Source organism: Gambusia affinis, linkage group LG04, assembly GCF_019740435.1.
Source record: "Gambusia affinis linkage group LG04, SWU_Gaff_1.0, whole genome shotgun sequence".
NCBI lineage: Eukaryota > Metazoa > Chordata > Actinopteri > Cyprinodontiformes > Poeciliidae > Gambusia > Gambusia affinis.
The window spans coordinates 2,576,291-2,598,333 of record NC_057871.1 but is presented as its reverse complement, the minus strand read 5'-3'; the positions used below and the strand labels follow the sequence as shown (position 1 = coordinate 2,598,333).

The 22,043-nt window shown below is 41.3% G+C and overlaps 1 protein-coding gene across 4 annotated transcripts in view; it reads left to right on the top strand.

Moving 5' to 3' along the window:
* bnc2 (basonuclin 2) overlaps positions 1 to 22,043 on the top strand; it is a 214,697-nt gene that overhangs the window by 24,404 nt on the left and 168,250 nt on the right. For 3 of the 4 annotated variants that reach the window (XM_044113354.1, XM_044113351.1, XM_044113356.1), the window contains exon 1: positions 19,139 to 19,174. The exons of the other annotated variant lie outside the window; for it this stretch is intronic. In XM_044113354.1, coding sequence (XP_043969289.1) covers positions 19,154 to 19,174 — 21 coding nt within the window. In that variant the 5' untranslated portion in view covers positions 19,139 to 19,153. Of the gene's footprint in view, positions 1 to 19,138; positions 19,175 to 22,043 lie in introns of those variants that run through there. 4 annotated transcript variants of the gene reach the window in all.

The following is a 22,043-nucleotide window of genomic DNA, read 5'->3' as shown; positions in this document are numbered from 1 at the left end:
CCACAACAAGCACGGCCACTCTGATAGTCCTTTTCCAGCTTGTTTTTCTGCAGAAAGAGAGCAAAAAAAGTTGTTTCATCTCATTTTTCCTGTGAAAAAAATCCATTTAACTTCTCAGATAAACCTGAGGAATTCTCCAGATTAGAAACCGTATTAAAAATACGACCACTTTTAAAGGAACACAAGGTAGCATTGTTCACAGAGAACAGGGAGTGGGATTTCGAGTTAAGTGCAACATATGTTGAAAGCTTTTCTTTTTTCCAAAGAACTGAACAAGGATCCAGTTCCAAATGGAACAGATTGTATAATATGAAACACATGTGACATTAGCAGAGAGAGGGACATTTAATGACTTTCCCCCGGTTCAGCCGTGTTTCATGTTCTACTGTCTGCATGCGGTGCGGACTTATCAGAGGCTTAGCAGGAACACGCCGCAGTCAGTGACCCGGTGGAAGACGGCGCGCTGCCTACGGTTTCCTTCAGGTGTTCGGGACGCGGCCTACTTATTGTCATCATCCGCTGGAACAAGTCTGGCTTCTCCCAGATCCGGTTGATGCGTTTGCATGTGTGTGATTATGTCTGTGAGTGTGTGTGTGTGTGTGGAAGATATCAGCAGAGCCTCATGTTTATTCAGCTCAACGCCTGGATGACCGGGACTTATCCGCTGTTCTGATTAGCCTGCCTGGCCTGCCACCATTAATCCTTCAGAGACCTCAGATCCCTTAAACAGAACCGTCTCCTACTGTACACACGACTTTTACTCCTCTTTTATTCTGTTCTCTGTTTCCAGGTTATCTATTGTCTGTGTACAGAGCACAAGGAGAAAGTTTGAAGTCATCCCTCATGCCTTTCACATTTACGGTCCAAACTTTATGGCATAGTGGCCAATTTATTATAATTGCAAAAACTATTTTGTGTTTTCATTTTTACTTGATCAACAGTAAACTCAACATCATCAGATTTCTGTAAACAAGCAAAATTATTGCAGATTGAAAAAATCAAAAAGCCAAACAACAACAAACCATATCCTACATTTTTCAGGTTGATCACATTCGTCAGGCCGTTTTAGCAACCAGAACAGGAAAAGGCTCAACTTTGCTCCATTTTCAAAAGTTTATTAGTCCCTTCAGACCCGCTGTCCACAGGAATGGACGTGATATAGTTAAAGAAAAAAAGGATTTTGTGATGTGATTGACTAGTTTACTATTGACCAATGACATCAGTTATTGCAATAAGACAAGTGTTGCTTTGAAACTAGAGAAAAGGGAGGAGTAAGTTCCTGTTTTCAAAAATATACTTTGAAGTTTATGGTTCCTACTGTCTGAAGTTATTCTGAAAATAGTTTTCCATCCTTAAATTGCAGGGTTTTTCAGGGTTGGATGTCCATCACATTGTGCATCAGGAGTTGAGGTATATCAGTCACACTTATTTATTTAGTGTCACCATGCAAAGAAAAACGTATTTCTAAGCATTTTATAGGTTATTAGTGGTTTCAATATCATTTTTTTATTATTAAGTTATGTATACATGTTGACGTCTTTGAACTGCTTGTAAAATTATTACTTTTTATTTCAATGTTGAATTTGAATAAATTTTTATTTATTTATTTGCAGATAGAAACCAGGTCTGAAGGGGTTAAACATTCATTTTAGAAAAAGTCAGTGGATATTTATGTTTACTATTTACTGATAAATTAAATCAAATTAAAAACAAAAACATGGATGGATGCTTTGTATTGCACCTTATATTCTACATTTTCAAAATTGCGCCTAACATTGTTTTTGAATCTGGATTTACTTCCTGATGCTGCAAACCAAATTTAGGCTAGTCTTAAATTGCTATCAAGGGGCACCAAGTATTGTTTCAAGGTCCGCAAATGGCCCCTGGACCGCACTTTGGACAACTAAATATTCTCCACCTCTTTAAAAGTCATCCGATCGGTAGTTCTGCAGCTTTTGTGAAAGTGTTTTAAAATTTTCCTTTGCACGCCTTCAGGCATATAAAGGCTCATAAAGTCAGGGGATGAGCCGGTGTTGTGTCTAAACGTGCAGACCACTTAACAAAGAACCAATTTCAAATCTTCAGGCAGCAGCCTGTCACAAAGACAGAATCTGCTCCTATTTACTCAGTTGAATCAGTGACAAAATAATAAAACATTTTGACAGACAAAAGTGACTCACTGACAGACGTGTAATAAAATATCCAGCTCTCATGAGACTGAACTGAATTTCGTAATTCAGAAATCCAAAAATATCATTTTGACTTTATTCAGGTTTTTCACCCTCTGATTGGAGCTAACTGTTATTTTAGCCACTCAGCTTTCACCGATCATTCATGGAGCTGCTTTACAAAAGTAGGCTGTGGTTGCTGACATTAGCATGATGCTAATTAACATTAGCATCATGTAGCTGTGCTGCTGCTACATGATTAGCATCGAGATGCTATTTTAGGCTTGAATAGCTCCTTTACTAGGCTAACTCCTTTGAGCACTTCTTGAACACAACAGTAGTTTTTTCCAGCAGGCAGTCAGGTCATTTTTGAAGCAGAAATTAACTCCCAAAACAAGAGAAGCAGTTTTGTCGTCCATCGCTGTTAGCGGATGTTGCTTGTGCGTCAGATTTATGGGTGCACCAGAAACATACAAATACAAAAGTTCCAGCTGGAACCTTTGTATTGAAAAAGAAAAAGGTAATTCATATCGCGAGAAAAATGTTAACGCATTAACATCAATGTAGCTAATTAACCTAAATAAATGTGTTAAAATTCCTGTCCTACTTAAAACTGATGTAGAAAAGATGACACATGTTAACTATTTTAATAACGTGAAAATGTGGTCTAATGTTTCCTGATAATAACTGTGGTTTAATAGTTATCAGCCGGATGTTTGAAGGTTTTGTTTAGAGTAAATTTGGTGCATCAGCTGTTTTTTGTCACAAACAACTTGATTCCTAATGATAGCTAAGACCTCATAAAGCAGTGGAGCCCAAAGTGGGTCCTGGAAGGCCGGCATCCTGCACGTTTTAGTTCTCACTGGTTTAACGCACCTGGGTCAAATAATGGCTCATTAGAAGGTCCAAGTAGAGAATTGACTTGCTGGAAAGGTTGTTATTACCAGCAGGGAGAGAACTAAAACATGCAGGATGCCGGGCCTCCAGGACCCACTTTGGGCACCCCTGTCATAAAGGATGAGGAATCTCTCTGTTCCTGTCAGGATTTCTTTCTTGTTTCTAAAGGACAGGATTTTTAAGTCTCTCTTGAGTCTTTTCGGTCAGAAATATTTTTATTTGTCTTTAATCTTCCTAATTTCTTCAACTACAAACTGAATAGTATGAAAAATGAGTGAAGTTTGGTTATTTATAGACGTTTACGCTTTAGCACAGTCCTGTTTACAGTGTTTACATTTGGGCCTCTTGAACGTTCAGTTCTTAGTTTTTTTATTCATAAAATAATTGGTGGCGCATACTTCTATCGGCCTCGCATAATTACCTCATTTGTTGAGTGAATATTACCACATTTGAGCTCTTTTCACATAACAGCCCTATTTAAAAAGACAATAATTTTCTGGCAAGTGGGTGGACAGAGTTCAGCGTGTGAGCTTTTGTCCACCGTTGTGCACGCATGTGAGCATGCATACATGCGTGTTCAGGAACGGTCACCGCGCCAAGACATAATATTGACCATGGCTCCGTTCCCCGTTAAGGTTTTGCTCAGAGCAAATGATGCAGATTAGAAAAGTAGAAACACATTGAGCTGATAAGTTTGCCGTTTCTTGGTCTCACTTTACCTCAATTCTTTGTTTCTGAGTGTGTCCGTGTGCGGGCATGTGTGTCTGAAGGTTTAACTGTGGTTTTCACGCTTAGAGCGAGCTGTTAGCGAGGGTGTTTGGACTCTAAAGGTTTGACCATGAAGTGCGGTGCCAAGTCCCATCTGAATATACGTCTCAACAGCGAGGAACCCGCTCATTATAAACAGAAGCTTGTACTCCTGAGTGTGCATGTGTCCAGCTTATATCTGCCCACACAGAACTGAAGTAGCAGAGCTCCGGGATAAAATACTGGAACGAGCACAGCTGGAGCAAGATCACGACTTGTGCATATCACGTATCTAAGGAAAACACAGCTACAGTTGGAGGCTTGTTTTAATGTGACTCCTCTTATGATTTCTACACTGCAAAAACACAAGATCTGACCAAGTTTTTCATCTATTTTCTAATGCAAATATATTAGTACACTTCAAAAAAGGAGTTACTTACCAGCAAGATATTGAGGCTTGTTTTACGTAAATTATTTCTGAAATGGGACGTATTATCCAAAAGTCACATTTTGCATGTTTAGAAAAAAAAACACCCAGCTGGTGTTTTTGGGTGTCTGGAAAATGGGCCGATTCAAAAACTTCTCAAATGTAACGTCACAAATCTGCATGCACTGCGCCGTTACCTAGCAACCCCAGCAAAGCCAAGCCTGTTACCTAGCAACCCACGCTGAGTTCCAGCATGTAGTGGGGACGGGGAGGAGGGTGGATGAGCAGCGCCACACAGACGGTGATTGACAGCACTAATACCCACCTCCTGGCTCTGACTGCATGTTCCCAGTTAGCACTGGGAGAACTGGGAAAAGGCAGAAAAGCAAATTATTTCCACAGATTATCTGTCTCACAACATACTGTCACGACATGGTGACAGTTACGCCAAATATGTAAGAAAATATTTTTTTAATAAAAGTTACATACTGCAGTTTTCACGGATCTATCACCTTAAAATAAAATAAAATACCTTCTTGGTAAGGTTTAGTGCTCTGCAGTGCTTCCTGTGAGATTCCTGTCATTTCCTTTGTCTTTCAGCGCTCTAGTTTTCCGACTCCCTCCCTTTGTTCCGCTCGGGGCCGCCGATCACCTGAGGAGAAGCGAACCGACGGCGAATCGTCTCCTCCGAGTCCTTCCCCTCCTCTGACATCGCTGCCTCTCCCCCTCCTGTCGCTGTCTTCTCTATTTTCCCATAACAAATAACAGTGGAGAATTCCCCTCGCCTCTCTCCTGGGGAATTTTCATTACCGCCCAGTCCCCTGCCCAGAAGGACTCTCCGCCTTGAACTGTGCAACAGCTGTGGTGTGGACACACTCTTCCAAAACAGGCCCACTGTTCACAAACACCCACTGGGCTCAGGGTGGGACTCTGTGTCAACCTCCATGACTCCGAACGCCAAGCTTCTCTAACATGTGACCCGCGGCGGGGTCTCTCTCCTGCAGAGAGGAACAGGCCAGACTCTTTACCTTTCCTGATATTACACCAACAATGAGGAGGGAAGGAAAATGAAGTTGAATTTCAGTTTATTACAACTTTTGCTGCAGTAAAGTTTTAGTCGTTGTACTTTGGCAAACCCCTCAGTGGTTTTCCAGCCGGGTTTTGGAGTTGAGCTCGCTGTAAAGTAGCGTGTGTTATGACCCGATGTGAGCTGTGTGAGTGTAAATGTTTGTTAAATGTTGGGTCGGCCATCTGCTGCGGATTAGGACGGAGCATGAACACCTTCTCAGGATGGAAACTGCCAGCAACCAGAGATCTGGCTCAGTGGAAAACGTTTTGTATTGTCGACCTTTGACCCCAGAGTTGGATCGCTTACGTTACGCACACAGAGGCAGAAATTGATTTTACAGAAAGGTGAGAGTCACGACGTTTTACACCTCCATTAAAATGTAAGCTTTTAAAAAACACAGCAAACACAGAAGGGAAATGGATGGATGGATGGATGGATGGATGGATGGATGGATGTGGATGGATGATGGATGGATAGACGACAAACAAAACTGATATAGAGTAATCAATTGTGAAATAAGATGGATAGATAGATGGTTTCTGCATCCCTCAGCATGACTGAGGGTAAAATGCTTTTATCAAAGGCTGCAGCCGCCACCTGCTGCGACGCCCCACAGTCAAAATGCAAAGCAGCTTAAATTAAAACTCTCTTCATCTGAATAGATGAGAAGCTGCAGCGGAGATGCGTCGCCTCGCTCCCTGCCAGGCGACATCCATTTCCATGAGATCAGCAGATCGTAATTCGATGGCTGGAGGGCTTTTCGTCGAGGTGGCAGTGCGGTGTGTGTCTTGGCTTCTCCCAGGAAGCCCTCATAAATGTGTGCATATCCGCGGGAGACGCTTCTATCTTCAGTCCTCCTCGGAAGAAGCGAGGAAAACTTGGCAGCGACGACACTGGAAGTCCCCAGCTCTTGGCTGCAGCGTTGGGGACGGGGCCAAGTGTGTGTTTACGAGCGTGTCCGTTCACATAGGAAACGGCCCATTTGAATGTACTGGAGGGGATGGGACGAGTGTGTGGGAGGTATTTCTGTTCATATACCAAGGAGGAGATGATTAGGGAGCAGACAAAGTTTGACCAGAGTCACCTAGGCTGTTCCAGCCTTACTTCACAGGGTCACAGATCATTTGGATACTTTGAGAAACTGTTCGCATAAGAATTATAAGTCTGTCATTCTTCCAGTCATTTCACCCTCATTTACTAAAACGCTTTTGAAAATCAGTGATGCTTGCTAGATAACACCCTGGTTCACCTTAGCTGACATGTCTGTTTAAATAGAGCGCAGCCAAGAACCTTCAACTTTGTACATTTTGTCACATTACAACAACAAATTTCAGGGTAATTTACTAGGATTTATTTTTGCAACAGACCAACATAAAGTACTGCATAATCCACAAGACGGAGGGAAAGTGTTACATGCATTTAATTTTTTTTTTCTTTTTGCATAAAGCCAAATTATAGCATGACTTTACTCTTATACTGCCAAATAAAATTCATTCCAAGCAGATGAAGTCAGATGTTAGCTAGCTAGACAAAGCCTGTCACAATTAGCAATATTAGCTGAATAGATTTGAAAAGCTTGAACTGTAGCTGCAGAGAAACGGCTCACTGAGGTGAAAGACCAGTTCATGCCGCACTTTGCAGCTTCTTTGAGTAATGAAACTCAGCTAACATCGAATGTTCAGATAACATTCCCTGAACCTTTCCAGGAACGGGTTAGTTTCAGGAACGTCATTAGTATATGACGTTCGCAAGATGCCATAACGAAACATTATTAAACGTCTCAGTTGCTTGTGAACTCTCCACCAGTGGTCCCCAACCACTGGGCCGCGGACCAATTGGTACCGGGCCGCGCAAGAAATAATTAAATATGTCCGTTCTATGTATTGAGTCTTGAGGAGCTTTTATTTTGAAAATCCTAAACCGGATGCTGTCGGTTACGTCTTGCGCGCCAACATGCAGCAGAATGAGTAAGAAACCACCCTGATCCGCAGAAAACGTATGAAGGGTTGACCGGTCCGCTGTACTAAAAAGGTTGCGGACCACGCTACACGATTGTTAGCCAAAACAAAGTGACATTAAACTTTCCGGGTGACTCTGCTAGTACCAGTTCCACTGGCAGATTATTTCACTAAAAATGTGGGGAAAATATCTTGCTAAGTGAAGTAATCTGCCAGTGGATCCAGTAGTTTTTCATCAATATTAGTTGATTACTGACTTAAAGCTCATATTTCTTGCTGAAAAGTTGTGTCCTATTTCAAGTGTATTAAGATATTTGCACTAGAAACTAGACCCAAACTTCTTGGTAAGTTTTTGCGTTTTTGTAAAATTAGCTCTACTTTAGTATATTTTTACATAAGTATAATTTTGTGTGCGAAACCTGATGAAGTTTGTGGCTGCAGCATGACGTCGTAATGCATGCGAATGTGAAGTGAAACACTCTTTAGGCCCTCCGCTCTGCGTTTGGGCGACCATAACAGAGACACATATTGGGCTGCTTGTACAGCGCGCTTTCAGAAGCCAGTGGGAGGTGCAGAGCTGCGCTGAAATGGTTTATTTGCTTCAGAGACACCTGGCCTGAGCGGAGAAGTTTGAAATACTATAAGCCTGCTGCTTCTGACCTCCCTGCCCCCTCCTCCTGCCTCTCTCCTTCTGCACCGGACTGTTTTGCTCCTCGTCCCCCCCACCCGTCCCGTCTGTCCACATTCCATCCGCCAGGATACCTCTCCATCCTGTCCCAGAGGAGTGTGTCCGCCCTTCTCTCTCTCTGTGTGTGTGTGTGTGTGTGTGTCTGTTGAAGGAGGTGGCCCACAGGCCTCGCCTCTGGTCACTTTATTAAAGTGTGTTTTAATTTACTCGTAAGCTCCTGCGAGTCCCAGCATCCTGATACACACACACACACTCACAGCGGCCTCTCCTGAGACATGGCTTATTAACTCTGCTCCTGTCTGTCACACTGTTAAGGGCTTGGGGGGGAGCATGGTAGCAGCTAGGAGCAGAAAAACCTATTCTGTAAAAATGTCTTCTCGTTTTATGCTAATATTAATCATAAAGATGATTTTTTTAGTTAGATTCATGCAGGAAATATCTGCAGGATTTGACCCTCAGCATCAGTTCTGCATTTGTTTTCCCAACAATTGGTTCAGGGTAGATTTCTGTAGATTTCTCCTTTTGCATGTGTGGGTCCTCTCCAGGTATTCTCCCTCCCACAATCCAAAATCATCCGTACATTTCAAATGTAAACATTTGTTTTGATTTAATTCACATATTGAAGTCAGTCTGTGGGAGTCCTTGTATATAGTTGGTGCAGAATGGTGCAAAGTGAGTTTTTCTCGATCCAAAGTATTGTTGTTCAAAGGGAGGGGTCACCAGGGGGCGCTATGGGCCTCTACGGAAGAGAGTTAGGGCCACTAAAAAAACAAAAACAAAAAAGAAAACCAGACTTTTTTCTCTGAATTTCTGACTTTTGATCTCAGAACATGAAAGTGAGATTTCTGAGAAAAAGTAAATCAAATATCTGCCGGACTGTCGAGTTTGGAAATACCTTTGATAATCCTGATAGACTTGATAGACTCAGTGCGCCTGAGAACCAAAATTGCAACATTTGTTAAATTTTCAGCAGCTATGGTTCTCCTTCACGCTGCATTGTGTCAAACAAACCAATTCCTTTGAAGAACCTGTTCCCCTCCTGACCTGTGGGGGCGCTGCACCAAGAACCACTGAAGGAAATGACACAAAAACCTCAGAAAAAGACGCTGAGCACCACTTCCTTCTTTACAAAATGTAAACAAAAATGAGGCTAAGACTTTAAAATCTGACGCCATGAGCCATTTCTCCTGCTCATTTGTTTTGGTTGTAATTACCCAGAATGCCCCGTGTTGTAGTCCACTTCCTGTTTTTGGATTGTCTGGCATGCTTGGCGTTCACATATGTATTAGAACCACCCCAGAGTTCCCTCCGATGTTTGTTGGCGGACCAGAATTAGATTTTGATTACGCATTCACACATTCCCAAACGGGCTGGACTAGAATCTGATTAAAGTGAACCAAACTGGGCTGGTGTAAAATCACCCCTACTGTCAACTTTGGCTTTTCTGACAGCCATTGATTAACCTCAGCCACACTTCTTGTTAAATTGCCCTTAAAAGTTTACTACATATATTGAAATACTTAATTCTTTTTTTTTATTTCAGCTAATTTTCCCAAAAAAGATGTTTTTGACTCCCTTAAATTCACTCCTTTTCATGAAGTTGTTTAAATCAGCACCCAGACATCGGTACATCTCTATCTCCACCTCCTTGCGTTATTTATGAGTCCCCTCTACCTGCACATTATTCTCAGAGCTCTCCCTGTATCACCGTATTAAATATGAAGGGGATTCTGTCTCTGTCGAAGGCAGAGCAGTCGTGTCGGGTTGTCCTCGGGTCGTTGTGTGTGATGCTAGCGCCTCGGGCCCTCACCCCGGTCTCACAGAAGAGCCTCCGGGGCAAGAGCCAGAGGGGATTTTCTGTATACATTTACAGCTGTGTGCATGTGAGAGTGTGACACATTGTTTCTCTCTCCCTTGGACCTAAGCGGCGTATAATTCGATGCATACAGGGTTGTTATGTGTTTGCGAACGTATGTGGGCCTGTCACCATATTGCTGGTGAATCCAGAGGAACTCAGCTGCTCCGCTCTGCATGTGTCACTGGTGAAAAATGTATTAAGACTCTGGAAGTACCAGCTGGGACAAGAAAGGAGCGGAGCGAGGGAGACGGGGGAGGCAGGTGGGAGGGAGTCAGGGAGTAAGGGGCACAGCTGTAGGGGATTAATGCCCAGAGTGGAGAAGCTGGAGCCCAGGAATGTTCCCCAGCGCCCCCTCAACAGGGAGGCCAGGAGGGAGTGGAAAGAAAGACAGGCCACATGGATCAGATGTGTCTTCTGCTGCACAATCTCTGTGGATGTTTGCTAGAGAGGAGGACCAGATGGCATTTCGTCCAGATCCACCTTCCTTCAAGAACATTTACAGCCTCTAAATCATTTCATGGAGTTTGATTTCCTCCTTTCTCTGAGTTCAGTTGGAATTTTTAGACGTTTTCTCCCAAATCTGACGGTGAAAGAGGAATGATTGTAGAAATGATTAAACATGACATACCGATGTCTGATGCCTTATCTTTAACAGGCTGTACTATCTGTTTTCCAGGCACAAAGTGCCATTTTTGTAGCACAATCAAGTAACTATGTTAACTTCGTTTTAGCTTCCTTAGGTGAAGATAAAGTGAAGAAGTTTTACCTTCATCTGATTCAAATTCTGTAAAAAATGAACTCTTTGTGTCCAATTTTGGCATCCAATGCTTCACTTTAGCTTCCTAACTAATCTGGGAGATGAAGCTTAGTTTATATTTAAATATACTAGAGTATATTTGCAGACAAAGAAGGTTTTCTAATCTTAAATCCAGAACAATAATACCAAACTACTGGAGAAATTTAGATTAACTCTACCAGATTCTTCCTAGACGAGTAATCAGACGTCCAACCATGTTAGAGGTTTGATAACTTCTGGATGAATGTTTCTGCTTGACTTACAGTTGATGAAAACATGATATTTAAAATTGGAATATTGCATCAAATTAGGGTTGAGTATTTATTGTTTCACTTATCATTTATTGTGATAAATTTCTTGTCATGATAATAATATTGATTTATTGCTGTCACAACAAATTCCATTTAATGACGTTTTTTTAAAAATTGCCCATATTGTCGGGATTGTTAGTTTAGTGAAAGCATTGATAAATTTGAAAACATGTAGTTACAATTTCTAATTTAATCAAATAAGTCCAACCATTTTTTGTGTCCTAAAGAAACATGTTTAATACCAAGTTAGAGGTTGTTTTAGCTAATAAATTATCTTCACTGGAATAGATATTCTAATTTACTGAATATGACTGTGAATGTTGGACAAAATAAATCACAGAAAACCTGGAATTAATTTGAGATTTATGTCCGCAATGAATAAGAAATAGTAAATTTGTACTTCTAGTCACTTTTATTATTGCAGTAGTAGCACAAAATATTGTAATAAAACTTTTAGTTCAGATCATTCACTCTTAATTACAGAAAGTAAAACAGAAAGTATACTAAATGAAAGTATACTAAATTGAAAGTATGTTTAGTACCTGTGTGTATGATGTTTTAGCTGATAAGTTAGCTGTATGATTGAAAGTGTGGTACAGATTAAATAACTGAAAACCTAGAATTAATTGGACAGTTCTGTCCAGGAAGACGCCTCCCTCTATCCGGACCTGTGTGCTGCTGAAACTGCAGTCATGCACTGAAAGCAGCATTTATCTAAGTGTTTCTTTACCTGTTTTTTTTTGTGTGTGTGTGTGTGTGTGTGTGTGTGAGTTTGGGCTGTTATTGTGTTGCTGCTGAAGTGCTCTCCTCCTCCATTAATGCCTCACAGCAGTCACTTCTTTGTCTGGTTATGCGTCCCGTCACTCCATCCGGCTCCCGGCGTTGACAGTCGTCAGCAGCAACCCGCTCATTTGCCCCGGACGTGTTCGATGGGGCTGCACTGATCCCCCCTGACGACCCTGAAGAGGTGACCGCCGCTGCGCCACGGCACGCTACAGGACGGGATGGAGCGCCTGTTGTCGTGACAATAGCGCCGTCCGTCCATCTGTCTGCTTGCTCAGCCGTGTCTCCCTGCCTCCCATTTGGAAACCACTCCACCTGGTTCGGACGATTACCTCACACGCGCTCGTTTCCTTTTCGCTGCCTTAACTCTTCTTCCACCCACTTGAGTTGTGATGGGCTAAAAGGGATGCTTCAGCCTCCGCCTGGACTCTGCACTGTTATTAGATGCTCAGAGGTTTGTTGACAGTCCATAAAACAGCCAGGGCGTCTCATTGCGTCTCCCCCTCCACCTTGAGGGAACCAAACAGAAGCGCCGGGCGATGGGCCCGTTTCAGTCCGTCCTGTCTGATGGCGGCTTCATTCCCTGAGCAGTGAGGGAAGCTGGTGTTCCCCGCCCTGCGGACCTTGCCCTGCCTCGGCGTACCTGCTCAGACAGTCTTCTCCATCTGCTGCAGGGTGGGGTGCAAACTGGGTCTTCCAAGGATGCAGGTCTGAACCCGTCACCTCACAGCGACTGACGCTAATGTTAGCAATCAGTTCTCTTTTACCTCCAGACAAGCATTTCTTCACATTTTTAATTCACCTCTTCAATTTTTGTATATTCTAGCTGTGTTTCCATTAAGCATAAACAGGGCTTCCACAGAAAACTTGATAATCCCGGTGGCGTTGGCAGTCGTGCAGCGGCCCGGCCGTGTTTTTGAGTTTTGAGACAGGAAATCTGAAAATATGACCTGATAACTGCTAACCAACTAAAACATCTTTAAAAAGGCAGATAAAAAAAAAAATATATATATATTTTACACTTCAGTTGTTTCAACCTAATCAAAGTGTCCAAAATGTTTTGGTCTTTTATCCATGCGGTGTCACTTTATTCCCTGTTAGTGTGAGGACTGGTAAAGACAGGAGGCGGTTACAGAGTTTCTGTGAATAAAAAAACAAACCTGACTTCCTAAAAGATTTCCAAAGAGACACTATCACTGTTACAACTGTATAAATAAATCTATAACAAATAAACAAACAAAGCTTAGCCTGGTGGGGGAGCAAGTACAGCCTGGTGGCCCGCCAGGCTCATGATCCACTGGAGGAAACCCTGACAAAGTTGTGGAAATTGAAATTACAAAATAAATGCCAATTTAGAAAAATCTAATTTTTTTTATGAAAAGTTTTTGCACTAGGATGTTTTCCAGCCTTTTCAAAATAAATGTATTTTGCAAAACTGCAATGGAAACACTTTTATTGTATTAGTTGTTATAAAAATGCTGTTTATAAAAAATGACTTTAAACAAATTTGACTTTGTAATTTAGCACCTTTTAATTTGGTCTCTGTCACTTTAAAGACTCCTGCTCTGTCCGAAACTCCGCCTTCAGGAAGTCATCACAACATGGCTCCTCTATTAACCCTTTAAGGTTTTTACCGGTGCTTCACTGAGAAGTAGCTCCTCTAACGATCTCAGCTGATGATGCGCAGTTCCACCAGGTGTTTGCTAATTGCTTCAGGCTAGTCTGAAGGAGCTGAGTGGAGGAATCATAGAGGAGAACTTTTCTTGGCCATTAGCACTGGGAAGAGGAGCTAAATTGTTTCACAGATTATCTGTCTCATGTTATAAAATGACAACATAGTGACAGTTTTAAAGGGACAGCATTAGGTAAATAAAATAAACTCTTTGAGTTTTACATCATATTATAATGTTCTTCCCTCATTAAAAACAAATTTGGGGTAAAAAAGTGAAATATCTATTTATATAGATAGATATCTATCTATATCTATATATCTATATCAATATATTATGCATGCATGCATAAAATTAGTGAAAATTTTGATTTCCTACACCAGGTTTGAAGTTCTGCTAAAATTATTGAGGGGGTTGATTTGTATTTTTGTGTTTTCACAAACAAACCCTTTTGTTTGTGTCTTTTGATGTCGTTCTTGTATTGTTGGTAAAAGCATGATTTTATCGTAATGTTTGTGCTGTGGACCCCAGGCAGAATAGTCTCTGCTATGGTAGAGACTAATGGGTATCCTTAAATAAACAAAATAAACAAATAAAACATGGCAACCCCAGTCTTTTTTTAACACTGACATGAAATCTCAGCAATTAACCTTAATAGCAGGGGAAAGTTTAAACATCTGTTTTTATTCACCAATTTTTATTGACATGAGTCACCCTCCATGCTGCTGCCTTCTGCTTTCAGCATCCAACAGTTAAAAAAGGCACAAGAGAACAACACAAAAATCTGAATAAATGCTAAAAAAAAAACAAAAAAAACTTTATCAGTACATTGAGGAGCGTTCTATTGTAAATTAAAACTCAAAAAACTCACAGAACACAAGAAGCTCTAAGATCTCAGCTCTGGTTTTGTTGAGGTGATTGTTAAGGTGGCCTGAGTGTGAAGAGGTAAACTGGAGCTCAGATGTTTTCATGTCAGTTCTGCAGGTGCCACACAAAAGTCTAAAATTTCTTAACATTATCCAGCAGCGTCGTAACTTCTCCATCTCCCATTGTGCAGATGGCAGCAGCCTGTGTGGCCTGATAAACTGTTAATGGCTTAAAGAGGAATCCGTTATTACTTTCCCCCATGCAGGGGAAGACCGAAGCAGTCCACTGTCTTACATTTAGTCGAGTTTGTTCATTTCTGAGGACGTCTATGTTCTGCAGATCCAGAACATTTAATCATTACGTGCCACAGCACCGCTGGAAGTTCTTGATGTTCCTGCATGACTTTGGCTGCAGGATGTCACTGTGACCTGGAGATCATGAATGAGTGAATGAATAAAGATAGAGTGAGAGATTTTTAATTTTAAAACACGGGATCTGAACTAAATACAACATGCATGAAAAAATTTGGACAGACTTATTGTAAAAGTGTTTCTTTTTGTTAATCTTTATGATTCGAGCTTTAGGTAGCAACACTAACTTTTTAATTACCCTGAAGAAGAGAGAAAGATTGTTCATATAGAGGCACATTTGGTGTTTGAACTGTGAAGCGTTTTAACTATTTCCTGGTTGTTGTGGACCCCCACTCTTTTTATTTGATTGATTTATTTATCTTTAAAAGTTTTGTCTCAAATAAACCTTTTTGAATCATTCATTTATAAAAAAAATGTGATCAGTGCAGAATAAGTCACTGTATTACGGTTTTTACTCCATAAGGATTTGATGCCAGAAAGCATTGATCATTTTTTTGTTACAAATGTAAAACTGCTTAAAGTGGTACAATTATCCAATTCAGCTTTAATCAGCCAAAGTTCTTTAAACTTTGAGCCAGAGAAATGTAATTTAGATTCTTTGAAAATGTGAAACATATCGTTACTTTAGCAACAGATTAGCAGTTATAAACCTATTTTCCCCACCATCCTTTATGTCACACTGTTTTCTCTCATTAAAATGCTGCAACTTGAGCAACTTTAATATTTTCCTCAATGCTGTTTAGACGTCCTGCTGACATTCGCTGTGTTTCCATTGCAAATATGTGCAAATCTTTCTCAATAATCTGCTAATGTTGACATAACAATTTTTGAATTTTGGTTTTTGCATTAAATAAGAAACATATTTACATGTGAAAAGTTGGTTTTCACGCGATAATCATGCAGCACCATCATCTTCAAGCTGCTTCCCGTCTTCTTCTTCGTGTTTTTCCCCATTTATAACGAATGGTTGTTGATCATATGACTCATATGATGGGGGAAAAGTGTTTCAACAGCAGCTCTGATGCAGCCAAAAAATCCCCTCAGAAACTTTTCATCAAAAAATGTGAGTTTTTCTAAATCGGTGTGTTTCCATTAAGCAAATTTATTTTTGTAATTCCAATTTATGGAATTATATGGTCAGATATATGGTCTATTGACTAGATAGATAGATTTCACCTCTACTAGAAAAATCATCACTTATCTCCTAATGCCTTTATCCCAAACATGAAACTACTAAACTGCAATTACTGGCAAAAAGACAATTTTAGGGGTTTTTTTCAGAAAGGAATCATTAGTTTTAGTCCTAGAGTCTCTTATCTGAAGCATCTGGCAAGTGTTTAACTTGAATATGATCCAAGACATTTTTCTAGAGAAGCAGAAACAAACAGGGAATGATGGGAAAAAAAATGGAAACGATCTTCAGGGGAGAAGGTGAAAGTAGACAAATCGTTGAACCATCAGTGCCAGGAACTGAAGCGAAGGTGGAGGTAACGCACAGAAAGACGAGCAAAAACATTAAAGGAAGTACAGAAGAGAAAAGGAGGAGAGCAGCTGGAGGCTGGGTGGAGTGTTTTTAGGTGTCTGGCTGTAACAGCCCGAGTTTCTCCCCCGACACCTCCACAACTTATCATTCCTCCGCATTCCTGCACAGGGACACTCCCCTGCCCACTGACACTGCACTCTGTGTGTGTGTGTGTGTGTGTGTGTGTGTGTGTGTTCTGTTTTAAGTGAAAGGGCACGTTGGCCTCCCTCTCCCAGGACATCTGCCTGCAGAAACAGGGCTTGTGTTCGACATGTTTATGTATGTTTTTGTGTCAGGGAAAGTGGAAAGAAAAGAATAAAGAAAGAAAAATTGTAAGATGTGAAATATATTAATTTTCTTTGTAGACAAAATAGAATTTTACATTTGAAAGAAACAAACATGTGAAATAGAAGTGTGGCTGTTTTACTAATATAAAAATGTAATTATTACAATATCAGATGGAAGGGAGGAAAAGAAGAAAGATGCACAATGTATTCACTGTACATTCATTTTATTACAATGTTAAGAAAGAAAGAATGGAGGAAGAAAGCAAAGAATAAAGGAAGAGGAAGAAAGAAAGAAGGAAATAAAGACAGCTAGATATTCAGAAAAAAAGGAAGGACAAACAAAAAAGGATAATAGAAAGACAAAGTAAGAGAAAGGAAGAAAGATAGAAAAATAGAAAGACAGACGGATATACAGTAAGAAAGGAAAAAAGTAAAACAGACAGAAAGAGGGAGAGAAGCAGCAGTGTGAGCGTGTGACAGATCCAGTTGTTTCCCTCCTCCACCGGGTCCAGCGGGACGTTAGGTTGTGGCGAGGAGAACAGAAAACATCTCAGGGATTTCCTGCCATTCAAAGCCGGCCCTGAGTCCCCGCTCGTCTCCACCCTCACATGGCGTCCACCTCCTCACAAGCTCTTGAAGTGAGAGGTGTGGCTGCAAACGCTTCTTTAATTTGTTAGGGCATCCAATCTGTGTGTGTGTGTGTGTGTGTGTGTGTGTGCAGGCGTGTGTGTGTCTGGCAGGTCAGAGGAAGCTGTGTGTGAACTCCCGCTGATTGCAGCAGAAAGGATGCATGTTATTACAGCAGCTTTGTGGACAATGTCGTGCGGCGACAAAGATGGAACAACAGCCAACTTCCCTCTTTGTCAGAGGACTCGTATGTGTAACGTGTTTCTTAAAACTGACTCCATGTTCGAGAAATTCTTAGTCAGATTGAGGAGAAAAAGTTCTGACTAATTTATTGATAGTTTCCGTTGAACTTTTGGTCCTGTTTCTGTACATCTTCCAGGAAGTAAATCCATAAATATAGACTTAGTAAGGAAGAAGTAAGTAATTAGAAACTTTACTGTACCCTCCAGAGCAGGTATGTGGTGATGGTGGAGAGGAAGCTCTCCTTTTAAGTGGCGCCCCCCCCCCCACTCTTTCTCAAAGACTGGGGGGCGCCAGAGATCTGCAGTACAGAGACAACACTGGATATACTGTTTCCCAATGGTTTTTTTCAAGATGACAAGTTAATTTCCAGATGGTTTTCAAGAAATATAAAGATAATTTTCAGATGGTTTTCTTGAGGTAACTTAATTTCCAGAAAGTTTTCTAGAAATAATGAGTTAATTTCTTGTTCCACATATACTTTTTCCAGATGCTTTTCTTGAGACTCAAAATAACAAATCCACCTGAAGGATGGATTTGTTATTGATAGTTTACCACTGTCATTGTTTAACACTTTATTGAGATTAACTAGTTCTCTCAAGAAAACCAAGTATATGTGGAAATCGTCTGCACTGGGCTACTGTACTTCAGGGGATTGTAACAAAAAACTAAATAAAATAAAATAACTGCAGATAATAACCCACTCCTCCCGACCCTACTAGGGACAAGGGTGTACAGAAAATGGATGGATGGATAATGACCCACTTCACTGACCTATGGACCTTACCAGAGGGGCCGCTTTTCATTGGCTGATGCCCATTCTACGTGGTCACGTGATTAGCCGTCTCACAAACACGCTTCCCGTTAGCTATGTACAGCATAAAGGCAGCACTGATACAACTTCTACACCTTGCAGCCTGTCTGCTACACAGTCTTACGTTAACTAAACAGATCAATATGCAACGTGTATCTGACACACACTAAAGATTTGATTTTAGCAGAAAAGGCTTTGGACTAAATTGTTACTCGTGTTAGCCTCTCTAGCACCAAGTACAGCTGGTCAACCAGCCATCGCTGATTAATAATCCAGAAATAAATATCAAGCCTGGAAACGTGATATCGTAACGGACTGAATGTTTTGTTTTTAACGTAATCTTTGCTCGTCTTGCGGGGCGCAGGCGGTTGCCACGGTAACAGGTGTGCTTAACCTACAAAGAGAGAGAGTGGGTAAAAAGGTAAGAGTGGTTTTGAGTTGATCTCCTGTTCGGGTTATTTTACTTTTGTTTACCTTTGCTGTGGCGCATTACAGCCGCTGTAGTTTCTAAACGTTGGACTAATTACCTCGTTCGTTTATGACTATACGTCATTCATAACAAACATCAAATAGAACAAATAGATTTCATAACATTTTAACAAACAAATGGCTTCTTTACCGTAACAGAGCTCTTTGGTTCCTCCTATCAGTCTGTAGTTTCTCATATTGAAGTCATCCCAAATTTCAGATCTACCATAACTGACTGACACTTGCTGGCCTCAGGTTTGCAACCAGCTTGTGACTGAGAAACCAGTAACCTCCTCTCAGATGATGACATGAACTTGTTATTTCCTCTGTCCATTGTAGTAGCTGATATATTGTGAAAATCCGGTAGAAATGATGCACTAATGGAGTCATGTTTACATAGAATCAATGCGCTACGAGGTTTTGATTGTGAGACTTGCGGTCACGTGGGTCGGTTGTGGGCGGAGCTTGGTAAGGTCCATAACGCGTCCATTCATCCAGCCACCTGGGGCTGTTACAAAAGTACTGGTTCTGCATTGCTTGAGCGGACCTGTCTGGATTTTACTCAAAACTTGATGAAAAGTTGATATGGCATTACCAAATTCATTGGTGAGTTGATTGATATTCAGGTTGTTTGGATCCTTTTGTGGAAGGTTGTTAATTTTACCGTTAGGATAAACAAATAAACAAATAAATGACATTACTCGCGGTACAGACCTCCATAGTGGAATTATGTTATTTTTGATAAGTATGCCTATAAAACTATACAGCATTCTGAAATGGGAATATTTTTTTTCGGTTACTCTTTTATGGGTCCTTAACAATTCGGCTAAACTGCCATTTATCCATTTATTTCTTTTTGGCTGCTTTTGGCATCTTGCTTGTGGCATCGTTAGTAAAGTTCCTATGATGCCTGGGCTTATTTTCAGTCGATGCTAACATGGTATTGAATGTAATTGTAAAGAAAGAGTTGATGTTTGTTGTGCAACATATGATTAATTAATGCATTTTGCTGACCTTACCTATAAGTTAGAATCTCTGCTAAAATGCTTTTGTTATTAGCATAGTTGTATTTGTTTGTATATCCGTTTCTTATTTCTTCAATGTGTTGTTGCGATTTAACTTTTAAGTTTAGTTTATGAAGATACTTGTTACTTCTTTTTAGCTAACATATTTTACTGCAGCTGTGTCACAGCAAACACAAACAGTGCTCTTGAAACACATTCCAATAACTGCAAATCTTAACTGCATTTAATCATGTTTTCAATTTTATTGACATTTGTTTGAGCAAACGATAAATCAGTACTATCATCAGAAATGTATAAATGATAAACGATACGATAAATGCCCACCTCTTTAGCTTCTACCAGCCTGTATGGTTATAATTTAGTCAAATCCTTCTCTGATCTTATCCCTCAGTTTACAAGCATGAACCTTCAAACCAAAACAATAACTTTACACTTTCTGTTTTCATTGAATTGCTCCCCAGAGTTTTCAGTAAACCGGTACACCGCCCTGTGGCACCTCACACTCCTGCCCTGCTGAGTAGACGCTGCTTTGAATATGAACTTCTGTGTTTCGCTGGTTGTCAACATGTGGTTCCTCCAGTCACCGGAGCTGGAGGGCAGTAAAGCTCTAACGGGACTGCAGCTGGCACAACAGAGGAGCGAGGGAGTGGGTGGCTCTCCACAGCTATCTCTTTGAAAAGGAAAGTGTGTGTGTGTCTGTGGACTTTGAGCTTGGGGGAGTGTGTGTTGTTTTACGAGCGTCTCTTCCCATCTTGGACCCGCTGGTAGCTTTTGCTTTTAGACTTTGATTAATAGAAGCTTGAGGGCTTGGGAGAAATGCAACTTTGCACACCTATTAAATGTTTGCTGCGCTCAGCATGCAAAACATCCCTAATGTGATCAGTTTGTGTGCAACAGCACAGTGGTAAGGGGCTGTACTTGAATTAATCACATCCCAAACCGTTTTCTGTGGAACGCAGCAGCACCGACAGATGTTGGGTGGTTCTTGCTGTAAAAATGACACTCGCAGTTGTACCCAAGCTGGTACAGCAGCACTTTGCCTAATTTCTGGACATTGCCTCTCGGCACCAACCTGCTCTCTTTTCTCTGTGTCTCTGCAAATGAACTTCGAGTTGAAAATGTCTATATACTGTTTGTGCATGTGTGAATAAAACCGTGTGTCTGTTTGAGTGTGTGTGTGTGTGTGGTAAGTCTGTGTGCCCTCCCTTTCTCTCCACGCCTGGATGCTAACCGCTAGTGAAGGCTAGCCAATTATCCCCAATCAAGCTACCCTCTCTGGAACTGGCGCGAGAGGAAGCTCCCACTAGAGCTTATACTAGTCATTATGGGGCACATCCTGACATTAACTTTCTCCTTTTCCTCCTTCATGTTTCCCTTCTTTTTCTCTCTTTGGCATTGTTGAGTCAAACCAACAATCAAAGGCACAAACTAAAAGCACATGGGTTCCTATCTAATAGCCCATTAAGAAAATTTGGGGGCCGACGATCTAGACGAGATTGGAAGGCTATGCGGTCATCGTTTAGGAAGGAAGGAGGTGTGTTTCTCTGGGCGATTGTATCTCTCTTGGTGTTGCTTGAAGGATTGTCTCTACCAACTGGGAATACGCCAGGGAGACTGTGGATTCTGGTAAATGTCACCCCCACACACACACGACTCCTCCCTCCAGAGACTCTGAGACAGATTGGACTGAAATCAACTCAGGTAATTTACACGCAGACGGTGATTACCGCTCCCTCTGTCTGAGTGTCTACCATTTCTTCTGGTCTCCAGAACCCTCCTGCGTGACAACAGAAGGCCGTACTCGCGGTTCTTCAGCTCCTGTGTGTGTTTTATGGTTGGATGCGAGCTGAACGGTGTCATTGTCTCGTCTGCACTCAGTCAGATCAGTGGAAAAGAGAGACCAGGCGAGGTGTGGTGCCTGTAGGTGATCCACTTCATTCCCCTCCTGTCTTGTTGTGACAGGACCGGCATTAAACGTAAGGAGTCACTGATGGTGCAGTGACAGGCCCAAATCTCCACCCACCATCTGCGTGTGTGTGTGTGTGAGAAAGAGAGAGAGAGCTTCTTCACAAGCCTTCGTCTGCATTTTTAGTTTCTCCCTGGGACCTGACAACTGAATGGCACCTGAATGGCGCCTTTTCCTGCTGTTCATCAAGCGCTGGCCGTCTTATGTTAACTGTAGTTGTGGCTACATGCAATAAAACGCACCTTAGTTTAATTTCCATATATAGTGCTTAGTTGTCAAAGAGCAGAGGGGGTGTCTTGAGATCAGCTCCGTTTAGAAGTCTTCTGCCTTTTACAGCCAAACTTTGTGAATACGTTTAAATTGATCAGTGGTTTTCAGTTAAGACTGAACATACGGCTGAAAAACATATCACAATAAAAGTGTTTCAAATCAGTCGATATCTATTATTATCGATTCGGTTTTTTATTTTAAATATCTTAAATGC